This window comes from Vanessa atalanta, chromosome 16, assembly GCF_905147765.1.
Source record: "Vanessa atalanta chromosome 16, ilVanAtal1.2, whole genome shotgun sequence".
Classification (NCBI taxonomy): domain Eukaryota; kingdom Metazoa; phylum Arthropoda; class Insecta; order Lepidoptera; family Nymphalidae; genus Vanessa; species Vanessa atalanta.
The window spans coordinates 8,046,517-8,068,978 of NC_061886.1; the positions used below are offsets into that span (position 1 = coordinate 8,046,517).

The 22,462-nt window shown below is 32.2% G+C and overlaps 1 protein-coding gene across 2 annotated transcripts in view; it reads left to right on the forward strand.

Annotated features, from left to right (window-relative positions):
• The window catches only part of LOC125069754 (protein lozenge-like), a 44,657-nt gene extending 25,948 nt beyond the window's left edge, over positions 1-18,709 (forward strand). For both annotated transcript variants that reach the window (XM_047679321.1, XM_047679322.1), the window contains exons 5-6: positions 17,172-17,303; positions 17,931-18,709. In XM_047679321.1, the coding sequence (XP_047535277.1) occupies positions 17,172-17,303; positions 17,931-18,454 (656 nt within the window). In that variant the 3' untranslated portion in view covers positions 18,455-18,709. The remainder of the gene's footprint in view (positions 1-17,171; positions 17,304-17,930) is intronic.
• Positions 18,710-22,462: the final 3,753 nt, after the last annotated feature.

A 22,462-nucleotide genomic window follows, 5' to 3' on the forward strand; every position in this document is an offset into this window, starting at 1 on the left:
ATGTAACCGTATATACAATCGTAGTTATTGTATATATTTATTATCTTTGTAATAATATTATTACTTATTATAATAAATATAATTGTAATACGTATAACAAACAAATTACAAACGTTAATTCTTTTTTTTAAATGCATATAAAATTATGCAAAAATCGATTCAATAATTTTAAAGACCTATTTTTAAATTATTGTATACATTTGATCAATTACAATAGTTCATACGGCAAAGTGATTCGACAAAGTCTACTATAATTTAAAAAGTTATTATCTATAATTCAAGGTTAGCCCAGTAGCTAGTTCAGTTTCTTGGCAATAACACGCATTTATAATAATCTATTTCCTACCAATATACGAAATAAATTATTGCTATATTTAAACCGTAATATTTCAATTCGAAATCGAAATATGTGATTTTTATAGCATATCATATCGTTTTAAAATTCGACCAAATAAAGTAATTACAAGAATATTAAACCACTGATACTTATATAGCATTACACATTAATAATACATGATTTGTTTCATTATACGTAAAGTCAAAATGATGGATAATTTCTGAGTTACGTTTTGTATACAGATAACATTTAATTTTAAATAATATAAAATTACCACAAAAAAAAGAAACAAAATTAATGATATATCAATAAAAGATTCATATAATTGCTAGATAATAAAATAAAAAAATATATATTGAAAAAAAGTTTAAATGAGTTATTTTCGTTTAAACTAAAAGAGAATGACGTACGTGAGATAGCCCATAAATGTTCATTCTACCGGTCTACTGCTTAATACCATCTCCCACTAATACAGTAGTCAGAAGAATCGATACGTGCGTATTATATTCCAATGATCAAGTCGGGGTCTGCAATCGGAACCGTCCAATTACAAACTGATGGAACACCTTGCTGTGTCCAGGGTAATCGGCGCCGATGTACGACCAGATAAACAATCGTAATATCGTACCAATCATAATAACTATGAAACTAGAATGTTATGTTTGCTGGTTTAGATTATTTCGCTATATTTATGAATATTGGCGCAACGTGTTAAAAGATATCACGTCTCTGTTTAAAACTTCGTTATAAAAGTTGAATCATTATTTAATCATAGGATATTTATCATTATGTAATGGTCGACTTTTTAAATATATAATAAAAGTTTTCAACTCTACAGTATTTTTTTCTCACGGAAATATTTTTCGTTTCATAAATCGTCTGATGTTGTGTATATTAAGTCAATGGCCTCGGGATGGCCAACCGGAGAAAATAATAACAATAACTTCAAATGCGATCCAGAGAAAAAACAGACGCCGGCACAATGTCATTACGGCAGCGTAACATCGCTCACAGAACTAGGAAACCATTAGACGTGCATAGATTTAGAATTATTTTATTATTTTAGTATTTTAGAAAGAAACATAAATGATACCAGAATTAAATAAAATAATATATATTGAGATATACAAGAAAAACAAAGCTTCTGCCTTGCAGGTTAATCCTTTTTCTTATTATAAGTATTAATATTGCGGTTTCAATATATAATAAAATATTTAAATTTTGGTATACTATAAGATATTTCAAAATTAATCGTATTTAATTTTGACCTTTAAAACGGTAACTCGTGTAAACTAAATTGTAATTTTATGAAAAGCACTCTCTAAAATTATAACAACTTAATATCTACGAATGCTACCAGTAGTCAATATCGAAAATAATTTAAGCGTTTATTCCAATACTAATTTCACGCATAATATCAATAAATAAAATATTAAAAGAAAGTCTATTTTGGAAACATTCAATTCAGTGAACAAAGTAAAATTACATCGCACCTCATTTCCGGTACAATATTTTCGATTTGATTGATCAATTTCGATGATCAATATCTCGGGTGCTATGATTGACTACCGAGCGGCTTCGTAACAAAGATCGTTACAATGCGTCTGTTTCCTCTATTTCATACTACAACACTCGCTAAGTGCCGACGGTTAGACAATTTTGTTGAAAAAAACCGAACCGACCGAGCTTTGTATTACAGAACGTTGAACAATCGGTTACCGATGGTAACGTCGCTTGCGCGTATTTCTGCGGTTACACTTACTCAAATAAAGTCAATCTTGGAGCGAGCGAGGGTCCGTGTGAAAATTTGATAACGAAACTATAGATCGATGGGGCTGCAGAAATCGAGGGGCAATAGCTGCGGTTTCAATCCGTGTGCTACTGTGGGATGTAATGGCGGGCGTGGGCACGAATTAGCCTTCGCACGGCGCTGTAGCACGCGCCCAGCTACATCATATTCGTAACATAGAATCTATCAGCACGCGCCGATAGACATACTAACAATACACTTTTATAGATAATTTGTATGAAGGAAATATTGATTTTAATCAAAGGATTAGTCTTTTCTTTATATTATATAAATATAGAAATTATTTTTACCAAAGTATTATTTAAAAAAAAAACGTAAGTGAAAGAGAAATATGCCTGAAGACGCATCTTGGGAGCATTAAAACGATTAAAATGGAAACTGGGCGGGGCGCTGCGGGCAACATTAACTTCTCTAGCCACAAACCACAGCTCCTGGACAAACTGGACAGACGGACATACATTATCTTTTGCTTACATCACTTTTATAATTTGACATTGAACTAAAATAAAATAAATTAACCATATAATTAGCATCATGAACAAAGATTAACTAATCTTATAGAGTGTGACAAGCGTTAGAGGGACCTTTGTGAGCAGTTGGATAACTTCATTCAACTTTTATAACTTCATTCAATTTTTATTAGTTAAACATGTCCCAGAGTGGGTTCCACTCGCTCACCAGGTATTCTACCCAATGGTCATTATATTCTAAACATACTTAACACTTTTACTGTATTTTGGTAGCACGATAAATGACCCAGTGTAATACATAGAACGGAAATAACATCTTCATACACTTCTTAACATCCAATTTTTGACAGTATATACATTGGCTTATTTACCTTTCTTATAATATCAATGTGTTATCGCTGAGCTGTATTAGCAAATGTTTTTAAAATAATTCTCTACGTAATAAGTAGTTATGTTTTCCACATGTTGTATATAACAACTATACGAATATTATAAAACAAAAATAACTCTGTCTGTCTTTCTGTCAACCACTAGACCGAAATTGATAAAATTTGCTATGAAGCAAGCTTGAACTCCAAGAAACTTTTTTATGCCTAACACTTGAGACTAAGCCCTAAAACGCGAGCAAAGAATCGGGCGACAACTAGTTAGTTCATAAAATAAAGGGAAGTAAAACAAACGGCACACTTTTATAATTTTACCGGTTTCTATTTTGGTAGTCATTACGACAGGAAAACTGTCTCGCCGTGTTAACAGTCCTTAGTATATTATTCAGTTTATTAAGCCTTTCCCCCAACTCGTTACAATCAGCCACTATTTTCCGTCGCCATCTTCCCGCGCTTGCAATAAATTCGTAAATACGCGGTCAAATGAATCAACCGCAACACTTCGAAAGGAAAACTATCTTCATAGTTTAGCATAGGATCCACCATGTCACGGATAATTGACAGAGAGTAATTTATTCGCAACCGTCAAAACTTCTAGAATATTTTTTAAATATATTAACTGATAATTAATAAAGTGTGTGTACTTAAAGATGAAAGAGTATCTGATAATGCAAAGTGTGTGTGGTATGGATTATAAGAATTTAGAATATTTATACAATAAGAATCAAATCGTAAGTTATGAATCTGAAGTTAATTGACAAGATATAAAAAATAATTATTTTATTATAACAAATATCGTTGTCCAAAATATCTATAATTAAGTGTTTCATATTGGCTTTCACTTCAAGTCAGTATTTTATTCAAAAAACTGTATTTCTAATAAAAATATACAGAGGATGCTTGTACAGAATATGTAAAGATAATTATAATTTATAATAATGTTATAAAAAGTACGGAAAAAAAGGTTAATCATATAAAGGTAATATTTACTTGAAGATCATAGGCAGCTCGTGTCTTGGTAGTTTATAGAAGTCTGAAACCGCAGACCGAACTATTTGAGTCTACATATCATCTCACAGCATAGCTTTCGTTATTCCAACTAGCTCAACCAATTAAAATCTAGAATTCTTACTATTTCTACGGCCTTATATTTTCTTATTGTGCTATGGGTATTTTTTTATTTATACTACAAACTTGTAAAAAGTAAAGTGATTCTTTAGTATCTTATGGAAATTTAAGATATTTAAGAAAATGTTTCAGTTCTTTGTACGACACCAGTAATTTCAAAATAAATGCATCTTCAAAATGTCCCTTGAATGGATTCAGGTAAGTAATATTATCATACCCCTTTCGAGATCAGAGCCATTCTACATTCACGAGGAAGCCAAAAGAAAGAACCAGTTGAATATAAAAAATATTAGTTATAAAACCAACTTAACTTCAAAAATAACCACTTGAAGGGCTTCCATTTGTTACTCCTATTTCTTTAACATAAAATTTTTACTAATCTTTGCCATGTATTTATTTTTACGATTGCCTTCACGTATCTCGAATGGTAATATTAAAGTAGTCTACTCCATCTTCGAGGGTCGAGGTTGAAGCTCAGCGTAATGTCTCGCATTTGCGGTTGCTGCCGGCAGGATACGAGCGTGTAGCGTAATGAGCAACACATAACGAAACCTTACAAATAATTCAACCCACGAAAAAAACACACCGAATCACGTACACCTATCCTTCAAAGGAAAAAGCGTATCGGATAGCACCGTGTAAACTCTTTTCTCTTTCAACCGTCAACGAGTAAGCGAGATGCAAATTTCATAATCGCCCCCGACATTGTCTGATACAATTTTGAGGTGTTCATCGTACTCAATACAATCAATTATTGTTCTACGTGTTGCTCGGCTACCTTCTGTCGGTAGTGTGTTTATGAAAAAAGAATCGTTAAAATTATTCGCCACAATTTGTCTTACAACTCCAAACGCAATTTCGTTACTAATCACTTAGTAAATGCGGTATGCATTTACATACAAAGCAGTTGATTCATGAAGAGGTCGTAAAAAGACATTGAAAATTTAGTCCTAAATAGGTGCACTGGTGTTTGGTGACGCGACACTAATTTGATTATCCTTGTGAAAGAGCATGAGCGCTGGTCTGCACAGAAATGTTGATGAGAAGCTCGTTCGTGGCCATAGAGTCACTGTACATTTTCTACTGGTATTTCACCGCAATCTTATTTAATTACTTTTAAGTAATACGTAATTTTTTTCTAAGGGAGGTTTGTTAATTTAACAATTATGTGTTTTCTTCTTTAGACTGTTAACATAAACTATAAATCAGTGTTAATGTTTAATAAACACTAACAACATTACACAATGTATATAAGTAAAGTACGGTCGATATGATATAATTATTTTTTAAATATATATATATATTTTACTCAATTTCAATTTTTAAACAAATCATTTATTTATCTAAATTATTCTAATTTACAAGGATGTACACGCAGAGTGTTATTATATATGTATGTATGTACCTAAAAATGCGCAATGTAGCAATGAATCTAAACAAGTAATAAATCTTATTATAATGCTATAGTTTGCTAAAGAACAGCATCATTACTGGTAGGTATGTGCCGACTGCCGAGATGTGATAGGTAACGCTAGCCCGCGGGTCTCGTGTTCAGGGTATAGTGTTACGCGAGCGACCGGCTGTATCAACGGTCGTCAATCGGCCAGATCCATTCCCTGTAACAATACCTTCGGTGTGGTTACAACACGAGCGAGAATATAAGAGCCAGTTATAGCGGAAGCGATTAAACCAATATCTATTCAAAGTATAAATTATCGATATTAATCAATAGAAGTTCTACTATTATTGTGTAAAATTAAACTACTTTCTTTTTATTTGTTCATTGAGAGTTTGAATTAGTAACGTGTTTTTTTTGTGTATCTAGGTATAGGTATTTACCTACACATACGTTTATTCGAACCAGGCAATTGTGTTTTAACATTCTTATGTTAATTAAGAAATCAAATAACTCATAATCGCAATGTTTGCACTTGATTGAAGTAGGCATTCTTATGTTATTTCATTGCATAACAAGTTTGTCTACAAAAAAAAAAAAGTAATAAGAAAAATAAAATCTACAATTGTAGCTTTTTGTAAATATGCTGGTTGCAAACAAAGAGACAGAGACACGTCAAACTATTAAACTCGTACGTAATATTATAAAGACAACAACACGTCTCTTAGGATTTAATAACAAAAAAAACCTTGTCAAATATATTCCCGCCTCAAACATGTTTCTTGGCCACTCATTCTCTACAACTTACATTACCCGCAGTGAACGTGTCTTAGAACTGGACGCACTGAACCGCGCAATATTACCGTTTGTGCTTTGTAAATCCTTACTTATGTATTTACTCGATCATTAGCCATGACATCTGTCATTATACGCTAATTAATTAGTAGTAGATCAATGCAGCTGAATTCTACAAAACTCACTCTCTCTATCAAAACATAGTCCTAGTTGAATAGAATCAAATGTCAATGTCGTAAAATTGTTTCTACAACTATCGATGTAAATATAACTGATAATATTTGCGAAATATTTCCATTCAAATAATATGTATCTAAATATAAATAGGTAAAGATAAAATAATTAAGAACAAATCGCGTTTGTTAACCGATTTTTTATTGTAGCTTACTTGTAGTTTACTTAAGTAACAAATTTTGTAGTAGGTATATGCAGGCCAAGAAAGTATATACACATTTTAATGGAATATAAATTTACATTAACTATCGTGTAGTCAGTAGCTATTGTATTCTATTTGAAAATCGAATTTTGATCAGGCAATTAAAAGAGTCTCGTATTCAAATAATGCAACACCGTTTTCGTTGTGATGTTAATGTCTTAATAACAATATTTATATACAAGAAGTACAGTATAAAAAGATGTTATGAATTAGAATAGTGCAGGCATATTTCGCCTTTTATTACAAGCTTATTTAACTTCCAATATTAATTAGTTAGTTTGTTTAGGTCAAATCTTGCAAGCTGAATTCGCACAACTTCCTGTTACTACGGAGTTGAAATTTTTCATGTTGGTTTAGTTCCGACAACAATGACAAACATGACTGTATAGCAAAATAACTATATTGAATATACTCTTTAAATAGTTTTTATCATGAAATATCGAAAAAAAGCGAAGGATTATTGTGATTGGGAATTTAAAATAAAAATCGAGCCTTCATCGAGAGCCGTCAAGCACAGGATGTATCGAATTACGCCGCGTTACGATGTAAATGATCAGTAACAAAAACTTAACAAAACAACGAGTGAATCTCGGCGGGCGAGGGGTGAGAAATATTCTTATGGGAGTTTCATGTGATTTATAAAGCTTCAGGGAAGTATGCGCGGCTATTGGCATTACTCTTTTGTTTTTACTCATAATGTATCATATCACTGACGTACAAAAATATCATGAGCATTTAATATGTGCTATCTGACTTTATGCTTCAATTTAAAATATCGTAATTGAGTATAATTTTATTTTTGAGTAAAAACTATCCAACCGAATCAATAAGAGCCGAGATGGTCCAGTGGTTAGACTGCGTGCATCTTAACCGATGATTTCGGGTTCAAACCCAGGCATGCACCACTGAATTTTCATGTGCTTAATTTGTGTTTATAATTCATCTCGTGCTCTCGTGCGTGAAGGAAAACATTGTGAGGAAACCTGCATGAGTCTAATTTCAACGAAATTCTGCCACATGTTTATTCCACCAACCTGCATTGGAGCAGCGTGTTGGAATATGCTCCAAACTTTCTCCTCAAAGGAAGAGTAGGCCCAGGCTGCTAATGTAATGTAATGTAAAATGTAGCCGACTCAATATGACATCAAATAGAAAAAAAACAGTTCTCGGATCGACTTGACTTGATTATAAAATCATAGCGTAGGTTGAGCACAAGGACGATATAGCCTAAAATGGCGCTCTCGTACTACGCAATGACCAAGTAATTTTTCCGTGAACTAATTTATCTAATGTGTTATTCGTATAATTATTTCGTACCTTGAGAATCTGAGTCAATGAGTCTACTCAATTCTACGTTTACCGATGAACATATAACAAGATTAACGAAGTACTTAAGTACGAAGTAAAATAACTTTATTGTATGTTTATTTCTTAATAAAAATATAGAGACATTGGGTATTCTTTTAATGTAGAGAAACTGATAAATTATTATTTACTTTAATATACCTCTATATCCAGTAATATCTTCGAAGAATATTTGTTAGTGGATAGTAGTTTCAAGTTTGTAAGCTTTACGTTGGCTTCTTTGCAAGTAATATTGCTCACGATTGAGATTTTGCATATTAATATGCTTGATAAATTCTATAAATAGTATGTTTGCAGTCAAGGAGATTAACGATGTTTGCTTTATTGTATTTAACTCTTAGTAATAAAAAAATGTGGACGATACGCTTGGCAAATTTCGACAATTAAAATTCGACATTAAAGCTTATTGAAAGAATTTATTTTATTATAATAGTTTATAACAACCTATTAAGTACATACTACCCACAAGGAAGTACATAGCGGTGACGGAAAGCTGTCATGCCGTTTGCCGTCACGGCCTACGAGTCAGCCTTACCCCCAAAGGGCACCAATAGGTCCACATGGTTTCATTTTGATAGCTGCATTAACTTGCATATAATTTTATCAGTCATATATCAAAGGTAATTTAGGTCAATATTAGTAATTTACCACAAAGTTTGCATGAAATGTGTGTAACAAGAACTGATCAAAGGAAGCTAATTACCGCCGCCCTAATCAACGCCCTTGATTGCTTCATGTGTTTGCGTTCGACGCGACGCGCCTGACGACCTATTGTAATTTTGCTCATAAATAACTATTTGACTACTAAACAACAATGCTTCAGCGGAACACCAGTTTGATAATTCGATCGTACATTATACGTATGGCCTGGATTTGGGAACATTTATGTTACGATCTGTATATACTTAATATAGAAAACCTTACAATATCATCATCAAATTCTGCAAGGGAGCCGGCATTTAAAACATGCGTGTACTGCATGTTCATGTACCTTTGCTATTCTAAACAAAAAAGAAAAAACGTTGACACGATATGATAACAAGAGAAAAACGACTCTACAAACAAACTATATTCATGACTACATTTATTAACTTGTTTTCACTGAGTAGTTGTCCTCTGTAGTCACATAAATGTTTTAAGTTTTTCGACTTATTTGATAACATTGTATTGAATTATATTTTCTAAGAGATTTCAAAAACAAAAAAGTTTTTCATAAGCATTTTTTTATTTAGCACGCTATTCACAAGATGTTTGATGTTAGCATATTATAAAAATATAAATAATTAAGACAGAACATACCAGATATTAAGGTTAACATAGTTTTGTAAGAATCTTTTACACTTGGAATTTTGAAAAATTGGACAAATATATCCCGCTTTATAGAACCCTAATGTCATTAGGAGAACCCTAATATAATTTAAATAGCTTTGAAATTTACATATCATTTTTTTTAGATACTTCTACTAAAACTTATCGTAAGTTAATAAATCTGAATTTTGATATTAAAAAATAATACGATACATTTACCTAAACTAATTATTAACTGGAATAATATACCTACATAATTTTATAATAATACAAAAGGCCGTATTACTGCCTCATAACGAATGTGACGGTAACTTTGTACTATGCCTACAGTGTGATCAGCAAAGTTACGAATATTAATTTTTCATAATGGAGTGTTTTCGAAAGTATCGTATTTATTGTAAATGAATTTCATTTAATCGTTTCCATTCGGTGCAATTTCGTTAAACAGCTCCGTTGGATGTTTTGACAGTTCCACGCGTTGAGGGTGTTAATGTGACATTACCTACAGGGTGGGGTCCGAGGGGAGGCGGTAATTATCCCACGTCAGCGGCAGGCCTAGGCTCCCTGTCCGTGCCTATGACTGTATGTTAACAGCTAGCTGCTTTCATAACTACCAAGTACCAACTGAAGTAATTATCCCCACGGCAGGATTTCATAATCTATAAAAATACCACGAAATTCGACCGATCCGGTTAAATGAAGCTATTATTATTATTGTAACTGGATAAAATTTTTCAATCGGCAGCACAAATTAATTAGTGACATATATATAAAACATAATTTGCCAATATTGCGGGTAGATGCACATTATATAATGTAGGTACACAAAGAGCCGCGGTTTTTCTCTATCACGAACTACATTATTTTACATGACGTTTTATCGGGAACCGCAACCCGAATGCGCCGAGCGCTTTTATTTAGACACCTAATTAAATATTTATTAAGTGCATATCTCATTTATACATTAACCCGATTTTAATTTCATGTCCGAGCGCACAAAATTAGGAACAGTGGATAGTTGAACCGCAAAATGAAGTGGGTTGTTCGGCTTCGGAGCGAGCTGCGAGCACGACTGCATTCGACGCTCGTGAAAATCATTATCGAATACTTTTCATAAACGCTAATACATTTTCAATTACGGCTCAAGCTGAACTGTATTTAAGTTGGTCGGTTCGATTAAGCTTTATATAAATACTAAACTACACGGCTTATAAAATGTTTGTCGAAATTAAACATCTTATATTTATGTACATATATAAGATTGTTTGCACACTACACGTATACACGTCTACACGTATGTGTACACTTTATTATGTTATATGTTTACACTTCTTTTATTTCAATTTTTCAACCTTACGGAATACAATGCTTGTCTTTTCATAATACATTCAAAATTAAATTGATTATTTTAATTAATGTTTTAATATAGGAACCAGAATAGCTTTTCTGTAAGAACAATTTCGAATCTTACCGCAGGACGCGATGATGAAATATCAGACGTTGACTATATAATAATAGTCATAACATTTTAAGGCTACACGAAAAACAATCGTATCGCTGTTTAAAGTTTAATATTTCACGGTATATTATAACCGTTACAATTACCATTTTTTCGTCACCTATTTATTATTGAATTTCAAAAATTTTACATGGACGTTGTGCTTATAATACATCAGAAAATAACACGTTTTTAGATTGTTTCTACTCGTGGGAAGAAGGACTAAAAACTTGGAAGACGGGTTGAATAATGCTGTTACTACTCTCCTCTGCTGTTTAGATAGCACCTTTTAAGAGGCGAGTAGCCCAAGGAATTGACTCTCGATCATTACTACCATGCATATATCTCCGCAAAGTATCTTTGATTCGAGGATGCCTTTCCGTCTCCCACCTAGTAACTTCAAGTGCATTTTATGAAAATTGTTTATGACAATTGACACTGTTGGAACCACTAAATTTTTTTTCATACCACCCATTATTTCCTTCACGTCCATCACTTGTATAATCTCTTAAAATGTTGTCTATGACTATGAGAAAAATTATAAATAAGGTTTTTATTGAGCGGCGTCCCTTTCCAATGATAATAATGAGAGTGGAGTTATGCACAAACATTCACACTTTAATGCCGTCAATCATCACCTTAAGACGGCAAAGCCAGCCTATTTTTCTTAACAGTGATAACATGTCGTTCCTTAAATACTCAGGGTACAGACTTAAACGTACCTTCAAACATATGGTGTGAGTAATTGTCAGGGACAATATATGATATCAACAACTCGACAGCCTTGGAGTAAGAGACTTGTAAATTTTGTGGATTTTGGTGGCACAGCGTATATCTTCGCATGCCTAAGCAAGTCTGATAGCAGTAATGGCAAAATTGACAGGCCGAAGTTTGTGATCCTAGGCGATTTAACGCCCAGTTCAATGAATGGTTAGGATCACATACCACGGACCAAGCTGAGACGACCACGCAAACCTATGCCCTTAAATTGTGAAGAAATTTACTCACTCACAGAAGCATACAGAACAGTTGTTAAGATTTAAAAGTGAAAAACAATGGTATGTAACAAAAAATATATTATAAAATGTCTTTAATATGATATGCATAACATTATAGTTATGTATAAATATTAAATTTAACAGGGTTACTATTCAGGGTTAGCTTACTATATACCAGATATCCGTCTCTGGCCTCTTGGAGCCATTGTTTGGGACCAATGTACGAACATTCCCAGTCTCCTATTGTGCTGCCCAGTCGATCTCAGCCATCTCGCCGCCGTGTGACAATATGAGTCAGCAGATTGAGGTGGACTGAGAGAATTCCAGTGGTGTTTTTCGAAACAAAAAAATTATATTTTGTGCAAGAGCTTCAATCTCTAAGCACAAACAATCGTGCCTGGGTTGCGCGATTTATAGTGAAAGACCCAAACCAAACAACTTGAAGAATAAATACGAAGCACATTACCAGAGCAAGTCTTAAGACTATTTACATGATTTGTGGGAGTCATTAGGTTTTCCATTTGAAGGTCGTGATTTCGGGCTAAAATTAGCTGCGGACACTTTTGCAAGCTCTCCTTGCCGCCGCGCGAGCGAACCATCTCGATCGCGCATAAGCGCAAAAGAATAAGACTCATGTGAACTCTCTTCGCGTTAAACTTTTTTTTTTCGACAACCCCTTCCCACCCCTTCATGGAAAGCGCTGTGCATAGAGTTTTTTTATTCCTTGCAGTTTGCGAAATCATCTTTCGGAGGTTTATACAGATTCCTTCAAGGTCGACAACGCTTTAGCGACACATGTTGCAGGTGTCCATGGGCGACAGTGATCACTTATCATCAAGTCGACCTCCAACTCATTTGACACGTAAAACTATATAAAAAAATGTGTCTTCTGTATAAAACACATTAAACGCATTATGTATATTACAATTATATTATTATTATTATTATTATATTACGTATAACTTATCATATAAATACAAGTATTTATATTAAACCCAATAAATTATAGTAAACCGTCTCGTAACCTGTGACTCATAAATAATATGAAGAGATAATATTGTGACGACGTATTATATTATTATTAGTCACATAGTAGTTAAAGCGTCAATGACATAAAATTGGAACAGATTTTTATAAACGACGCTTACGTACTTCACACACCTCAATGAATTCGAACACCATGTATAAATATGTATGTTTTTTTTTTTATGGCATTGGTTGGCGGACGAGCATATGATGGTACATACATATGATGCCACCTGATGGTAAGTGGTCACCAACGCCCATAGACAAAGGCGCTGTAAGAAATATTAACCATTCCTTACATCACCTATGCGCCACCAACCTTGAGAACTAAGATGTTATGTCCCTTGTGCCTGTGATTACGCTGGCTCACTCAAAGTGAGCTATATATAGATATATGTTTAAATATATGTATTATTTTTATTTTATACCATTGTTAAATAAAGTTATCTGCTTTTTAAGTAAGTGGAGCAATATTAAAATACAATTTAGAAATATTTTTATCCGTTTTTTTATTCGACTAATGTCAATTTTCTAACGTTATTAAATGTAAATTATTGAAAACAATTGAGGATCATAAATGTTTCCTATGACAATATTGCTAATTTTATTTTTGCTCATGCTCATGAACTTTTTTTAAAACATAAATTTATTTATAAAGTTCGAAATACCATACAAAATTTAGGACGATAATTTTAACTATAAACGAATGAAAAATGAATATCACAAGTAAAATTATGAAAAAGAATTCCGTTTTATAATTACACATTTTATTTTACTATCTTTCACATATAATATTTTTAAAGATCCAGCGTTAAAAAAGAACGAGTTGAATGCCAATGTTAACAACACTCTTCAAATCCTAATATTGAATGACTTCAATGCCTTTTTAATTTTCTTAGATCATGTTAATATTCTTCGTTAATGCGTAAATGAATACTGGATTTTTCCTTTTTTATATCAAAAGAAACGCATGTCCTACAACTGACTACTATCAAACATTCAGTTTTACTAGAACGGAGGATTCATTAAAACACGGGAAATACCAGAACCTTTCGTTTGCGTCATTCGGTAAGGTAAAGACAAGTTTATTATAATTATTTAAATTAATACTTTAAATTGAATTACTCCTTACATATCGCAAAACGATTACATTCAAACGATCTTAGATATAAACTATTATATGCGTTATAACGCGAACAAAAGAATCGTTTCAATTAAATATGACTTTATTTACGCCCAACATCGAACAATTAACCGAAAAACTATGGAGTAGTATACCGCGAATTGCAAAAAAAAAACGAAGAATGTTTGTATTAAACCTCACTATAAGAATATCTTTATTGAACAGGTGTTTTTCTAAGAAATTGTTGGCCATATACATATGCCAATATTGACATTGTATTTATATATGAATCTACTAATAGTTCTGAGATTTTGTTTACGAAAAGTTTCGTTTACGTAGAATTCGAGCATGAATTAGTTTAGTACCTACTTCAAGATTTCGTGTATTTACGACAAAAAAAAATGTGTAATTACTTAATGTATATGCTACCACCGTACCTAATTAAAGTTAATTTATTTATTTCCGCGTTATGATAGACAGGCGGTAATGATAAAAAATATTTCGTATACTAATTATAAATCGCTCACTTGTAAAATTCAGCAATGCTTCAATACTTCTGTTCAATACTAGATATTTAACTTGTATCGTGTGTAGTGTATCAAAATAGATGGCATAAAACATCTGAAATTAGGACGAATTGATTACAAGATCAATCGAATTTCTAGAGTTTTGTACAAAAAAAATATAGCGTCGTTTTGCTAAGTTAACTCAACGCAAACTTTAAACATTAAATTTAAATATTACAGACGTTCCAGACAGATCCCTAGCCCAATGTACAACATCAGTAGTTATTGAGAAAGAGTTTATAACACTAGCTGTATAAAAATATTATATACAACTTCCAATAACACTTGCAATAAAATCTATCGTATAAAAACCTTTTTCATGACAATAAAACAATACATAAATATCTGACATTTAAACTTTTGTGTCAAATGGTATCCGAATACTATTAATTTCAAACAAATATACAACATAGTTTTTTATATAAAAGATATACGAGACTAAGGATCCTAATTGTAATTTAATTAGCACGTGCTCCGAAGCAAACACAAATATATTTTTCCCATTGTCGTTTGAAACTGGAGAAATACAAACAATACTGCAACCATTCCTAATGAACTAGGTACCTATTATATATTTTACTTGCTATTTCACTTTAAAGCTTAAGACAGATGAGGTCGAACAACATACGGACAGATTATTAATATTTCTAACTATAAATATGTTTTGTAAGTTGCGCGGTGTTAGGCATAAAAATAAGCCTATGTCATTCCATGGAGTGCAAGCTTGCTTTATAAAAAAATCATCAATTTTGATACAATGTTTAGGTCGTAAAAGATCAACAGACAGACAACCAAAGTTGTTATCGAATTTATAATATTAGTGATAGATTTATGCTTTAATTTTTTTTCATACCAACAATATTGATAAATTAATTATGAATATATTGCTATTTCTCTTATTTACCTACTATAGCCAGTGAAGGTTTGTTATATCGTTTACTAGCTGACCCTGCGGCTTTACACGCGTGAAATTTATAAAATTTTACTTATAGCACACAAACCACCTATTTTACGCCCACGAGGGCCTGGGTCCTTCCCTAGTACTTTACTATTAAAAATCGTACTTTTTTAAAATAAATATTTGTTTAATATATTCTTAATCGAAGGGCGCGTATACGTGTCACACCTCGCGTGGCCCTCGAATATACATACAAAGCTGACGAACAAAACTATAAGAATTAACATAATGATTTGTTTTATCAGCAATGAGTCAATCGTTCGTTGTACAGCGTTAATAACGTAAACTGTTCACGTAGGCTGTTTTGTGGGCATGTATCAATCAAATGCAAATACTGAAATACTGACAGCTTAAGTTTACCCATTACATTTAGATTTTTTCGTTATAATCCCTAGATACTAGAGTTTAAATATTTTAAAAGTATTGTATCATTTGTGCAAACTTCATTGATTAATATCTAATAATCTTAATTTGTTTAATTGGAAACTCCAGTTGAAATTCTTATACAATACTTGAAAATATAATACATTTTATTAGTATTACTTAACAAGACACTGGAAAACTATAAATTATTGAATTATATTGGTTTTAAGTTCGATTTTTGTAGACAGGAATAATGTTAGAAATAACATTACTGGTCCAGGCTTAATGCCCAATTCTCGCAGGGGCCAAAAGGCTTGGTAATTTAAATAACGGCGCAATACATCAGGTCATCGAGGGACCTTGGTATAAGGAAAGGAGACCCTTGGAGACCACATATAATTTATTCATTCAAACATTTTTGACATTTATTAAGTTTATATACTTACCTATTATTGTTTTATAAGTAATGGGATATGCAAAAAAATGCCTAAGGTCGAAATGAGCTAAGACTGTCCTGGTCTACTTATAACAAAAATGTACAAACTAAAAGTGCTTTCACATCATTTGTAGTCACTCTGAGCAGTCTTAAGTTTCGTTGATATATTGCACCGTATGAATCAGCCGGCAATCCCAACACGAACGATCACAAGTTCCGCGCGCGTGACCTCCATGATTAACACCTGTCATTGACAATGGGCGATTGATTTAATAATCGACCGACATTATCAACTTGGTCACTTGTCATTAACACACTTATTTTAATACCTAATTGTATTCCCGTTATATAAACTACTTATTATGCGACAGAAATGGCTAATTAACATGTAGGTGCAAGTATACCATTACTTAAAATAACAATAAATATTACTTACTTATCTTAAAAATACACTTCTGTTCAACAAGATAAATGAAAGGGCTAATAAAATTTCCGGTATTTATTACTTCTATTACGTAGGTAAACTTCTACAATTACGCTTTAGGTATAAGGTCGTGGAGGTTTGTGCTGCAAAACCAAGCCATTCTGCAACTGTTTGCAAATTATCAGTATGGAAGATTCCATAGCTTGTGATAATGCTAACATTGGTATTGACAAAAATAATATGTATAACTCATGTGGTACTTCTAAACACAATGCAGAGTAATATATGTTGTGATCATCAATAATTATTGCATGTTTTGTAATCAAAATACGTTTTCTTGCTTTCCAGAGAACACTGGAAACATTCTCGGAGCAAGTGAGTGGAACACGGGATACCCTTCATCAGCCTCTGTATACCCGTCCTACGGACCCCTTCAACCCGCCTACTACAAACCAGACCCGACGATACACATACCTGCAGGTAGCTATAGAAAAACAAAACGAACAGTAACGCAATTGAAACATTATCAAATAATTTCTTCTCGGAAATGTTGACTATACCGCTAAATTTAACTTTTCTGAGAAAAATATTCTATGAAAAAGTCACAGTTTGTCTATTAGTTCCCCACTTGTGTCGTCAAGCAAATAAAAAGTATCAAGCATAACATATTCATTCCTTTTTATATCAAAACCTTTTTTATTATTCCAAAGAATTAGTACCTACCTACCTACATAGTAACGTATTTTTGCGAACGTCATAAAGGCCTCATGAGAGAAAAAAACATGGCACTTAAATATTATGTTTTTAATTTGATCACGTCGCGTCGTCAAGTGATTGAAATCATTAGACGTCAATTACAGTATTGCTTTTTTTAACGTTATAAAATTATATTTATTAATACACTGGATTAATGGATTACCTATACTTCAATAAGATTAACAATTATAAAAGAATACAATGAACAACTTCGTTATATTAATATTTCAAGTAGGTAAATTAAAATTACGTAAATAAATCTAAAGATCTTTTGAAGGACCAATTACTTTTATATTACTACTATTATCAGAATTAATGTATTTTAACTTTTTATGCTTGTTTTAATTACAGTCCTTCCTGAAATACCCCTCGGTCATACGACTGACTACAGCGGCTTCCAGTCTGGCTCAACGGGCTTCGTAAAAGGGAGCCCTAGCGGCGCTAGTGGCACCCTCACCGACCTTAACACTCCTGCAATGACTACGCAAAGATACGACCCAAATTATTACAATTCTTGGCCGGCGAACAGCTACAATTACCAATACAACAACATCAATAATAACCCCGCCTGCCTACAATCTCATACTCCTTACATAAATCCAAATCCACAAATGATCCTACCGAATTTAACGTACTCAACTGTTAATCAGAATCAAATACACGTCCACTTGCACAGTTCATCAGATAAATACAACCTCGAACAATACATGCCAAGTGAAATTAAAATTAATGATATAGATGGCGGCATTTCTATTACAACTGATTTACCCGGTGTGGGCGAACCGAGCGGTCTAGTGCAAACTTGTGAATCCGCCGACGATGTGAAAAATGGACTTTATGGAGCGGGAAGTCAAGAAGTTTGGAGACCCTATTGACAGTTCGCTACACCTCTCTATGATAGTAATCAACATTCCATTGTACATATTGTGATATAGTTATGTGAAATAAACTCGTTATAGTTGATAATTGTATAGAAATAATTTAGAAATCAATTAATGTAAAACATTAATTAGATAATAAGTGTTAATAAATGTATTCAAGTAAGATAAATTAACATTCCAAGTTACTTCGTTTTTTATTGTAATTTAATTTGATGATTTTAAATTAAAAAATAATAAAATACCAACTACTTCTTGAGACCAAATATTTATGTGTATATTTTTTTAATCGTTTCTACGTCCTATTCCTTCACACCAATCCACAAAATTCAAAATAAGTTTAAATTAAAGGAGAAAACTGTCTACAGAACCAACTTTTGTTTGAATTACTGATTTATTTTTATAATAAAGATTTAGTACAAACATCTGCTCTTATTTTATATTTATACATATAATGAGAGGTATATAAGGAGATTAACAGTTTTCCTTTTCAGTAATTTTGTTTTTAATGTCAATTTCTGTTTAAGTAACTATATATAAATTTTAGGTTTGCAAATTAATTTTATGCTAGTGATTAAAAAAAATCATTCGCCTGCAGCTTCGTTCGTTTAGTGGTCATCAGGTGTTAGAATTGAAAAGTAGTATATGTCCTTATTTGCAGTTCAAACTTCCTTGTTATAAATTTTCAGCAAATTCGCTTTGGCCGTGAAATTGCAAAAGATGGACAGACAGGTTTACTTTTGCATTGATAATATTAGTATAGATAAATAATAACGATAAGGATAGAAACGATAAGTATATAGAACTATGTAAAATTATTATTATTATTTTCGTTGCGAAAAATAAAAAGATTAGGTACTTGGGTACTGCAGATATAGATGTCACGAGTTCACCCCTGATCAGGCCAATAAAAGTATAGCCAATTCCAATGGAAGTAGGAATAAAGATTATTGATTGAAACCTTAGAATCGTATTTCATACGATTTGTTAATAACTCAACTTTATTGTGCCCCACTAAGAGTTTATGAGTAATACATTTTTATTTATAATATAACACTTAACTATTTATTTCCACCTTAATTTTACTTTCAAAATTGCGATAACATCGACGTTCAAAACGCCAATTCTTTCTCAAACTCATAGTTAAAATCAAAGATTTAGCACGTTTGACTTGCAAAGTTAGTGTCCAATATAAACAAACGCACAACTGTATGATATGATATAATATCATACTATATCGAAGCAGGGTTTTTAACAATCACTTTTTAATCGACATTTTACAGAATTATATAAAATATAAAATTTCACTGTTGGTTCGAAATGAAGATTCTACCTAGGATAAAGGACAAATAACTTGGTAGTCACTATTTTCCATCAGATTTAGACATAGACATTTATTATACTACTTAATTGATTTATATTCCTAATGTTTAGTTACAAAGTTATGTCAATCATTGCAATTAAATTTATACATATCCGTAATCAGTGCCTTGTCGGCACAACCAAAAGCCATTAAAATACGAATTGAATTGTATACATATCCTGCTAAAAGTTATTAAGTATGTAGGTACAAAGCCTGTGCTTTTTAATTTTGTAATGAATGATATGCCTTATTTGTTATGTATGTATATGTTTTTGATGAACGATTTAAATCGAATTCGTTTTTTTTTTCATTTTGGCTTTTATTTGTGCTGACAGGCCACCGATTATTTCGCCAATGTCGAGATTACAGGCCTAATTTAATTTTAAAGACTTAAATCTTTTAAGTTACGTTCCATTACACAAAATTAGAAGTACCAGATACCCTTCTTGGATGAATAAAAACATAGAAAAACGAATAAAAGAAAAATGTAAGGTTCTAAAACGGTTTAAAAAATATAATAATCCAATAGATGAAATAGAGTTAAGATTACTTAGTGATCGCTGTGACAAAATTACACGTGATGCCTACAATAAACATAATATTAACATTGAAAAGCAAATTCAGAAAAACCCGAAAGCATTTTGGATATTCCTAAAGAATAAGCGTAATAATTCTAATTCATATCCAACTACTATGAGTAATGGACTTATAACATCTACTAAAGGGGCCGAAATATGTAACATGTTCTCATCTTATTTTGCCTCGGTATATAATAATACTGATGACGGCTGCAAATTAGATTCCACCTTCTATTTACGTAACATTCTTAATTTAGGTTGTAGTGAAATCCTAACAACAATAGAAATAAGTCAGTATAATATTTTACAAAAATTAAAATACCTAGATACCACAAAAGGACCGGGACCGGATAATATACCATCGATATTTATAAAAAGATGTGCAAATTTCTTAAGTCTACCACTATACATAATATATAATGCCTCACTACGTACTGGGATTTTTCCAACTATATGGAAACAAGCAAAAGTTGTACCAATATTCAAAAATGGAGATGAAAAAGATATACGTAACTATAGGCCTATATCTATTCTTTCAATTTTCCCAAAAATCTTTGAATCTTTAGTTTGCCCATTAATTCAATCACATTTCAATCAATTCATCTCCGAACACCAACACGGTTTTTCACCAGGCAGATCTACCGCCACTAACCTAATGAATTTTACTTCATCATTATCAGAAGCTATTGACTCTCAGAGGCAAGTAGACACTATTTACACCGATTTTAAGAAGGCATTTGACAAGGTACCACATAGAATTCTAGCTGATAAGTTGTTTTTATATGGATATGCAGGATCAGTGCTGCACTGGATTTCATCGTACTTGAGCGACCGATCTTTTTGTGTTGTTGTAAATGGTTTTTGCTCCTCATCAAATATGATCACCTCAGGTATCCCTCAAGGATCACATATTGGTCCAATTTTGTTTAATATTTTTATCAACGACATTGTATTCTGTTTTGAAAACTCCACGCCATACTTATATGCCGATGATTTAAAAATCACTCGAACAATATTTTCACCGAGTGATGCGATTTTACTTCAGAGTGATTTGAATAACCTTATAAACTGGTGTGAATCTAATGGCATGCAGCTCAATCATGAGAAATGCGTACACATCAAGTTTACTCGTAAGATTAACATCATATCAACACAATATAACATGCAAGGTACTACACTTAAAGAGGTTGATCTTATAAGAGATTTGGGCGTTATATTAGATAAAAAATTAACTTTTACTAATCATTTGGATAATGTAATACAAAAAGCTTTAAAAATGTTAGGATTTATCATAAGACAAGGTCGAAATTTTAAAGAAGCTAAAACAAAAATAACGCTTTACAATAGTCTTGTTCGTAGTCACCTGGAGTATTGCAGCGTTGTCTGGCGTCCACATTATGCTGCCCATTACTTAAGACTGGAGCGCGTTCAAAAACGCTTTTTATGGCATTTATCATATTCCGGTAAAATTCATAAAACGATAACCTCATATCAGGATAGATTAAACTATTTTAAAATGATGAGCCTTGACAAAAGAAGAGACTTACTCGATCTTTTGTTCTTATACAAACTATTAAGAAATCATTTGGACTGCCCTAGTTTACTCAGTAAAATAAATTTCAGAGTGCCTAACAGATATCCGAGACACATTATTACTCCTCTTGTGCCTCCACGCACCAGAACAGTTTTCGGCGCCAATTCTAGCCTTCCCCGTTTATGCAAACTCTATAATGGATTGAGTCATTTAATTGATATTAACTTAAATTCGCCTAATACCTTTCGGAAGTTAATTATAAACAACCTAATCAGCCAATTACAATGAATTTAGTTGTGTCAATTGAATTATTTTAGTCGTTTAATTTTTTGCAATGTTTTAGTCTGTATTTTAAGTATTCTCGTTTTGAATGTTTTTAATTATTATTTATTAATGTCACTTTGTATTTTCAATTGATTAATCTTATATTATATAACTTTTATCATAACTGTTTTGCATCAGAAACCGCATTATGATTGTATCCATTTTTAGAATATTTATGAACTTATTTTAACTTTATTTATAATTTA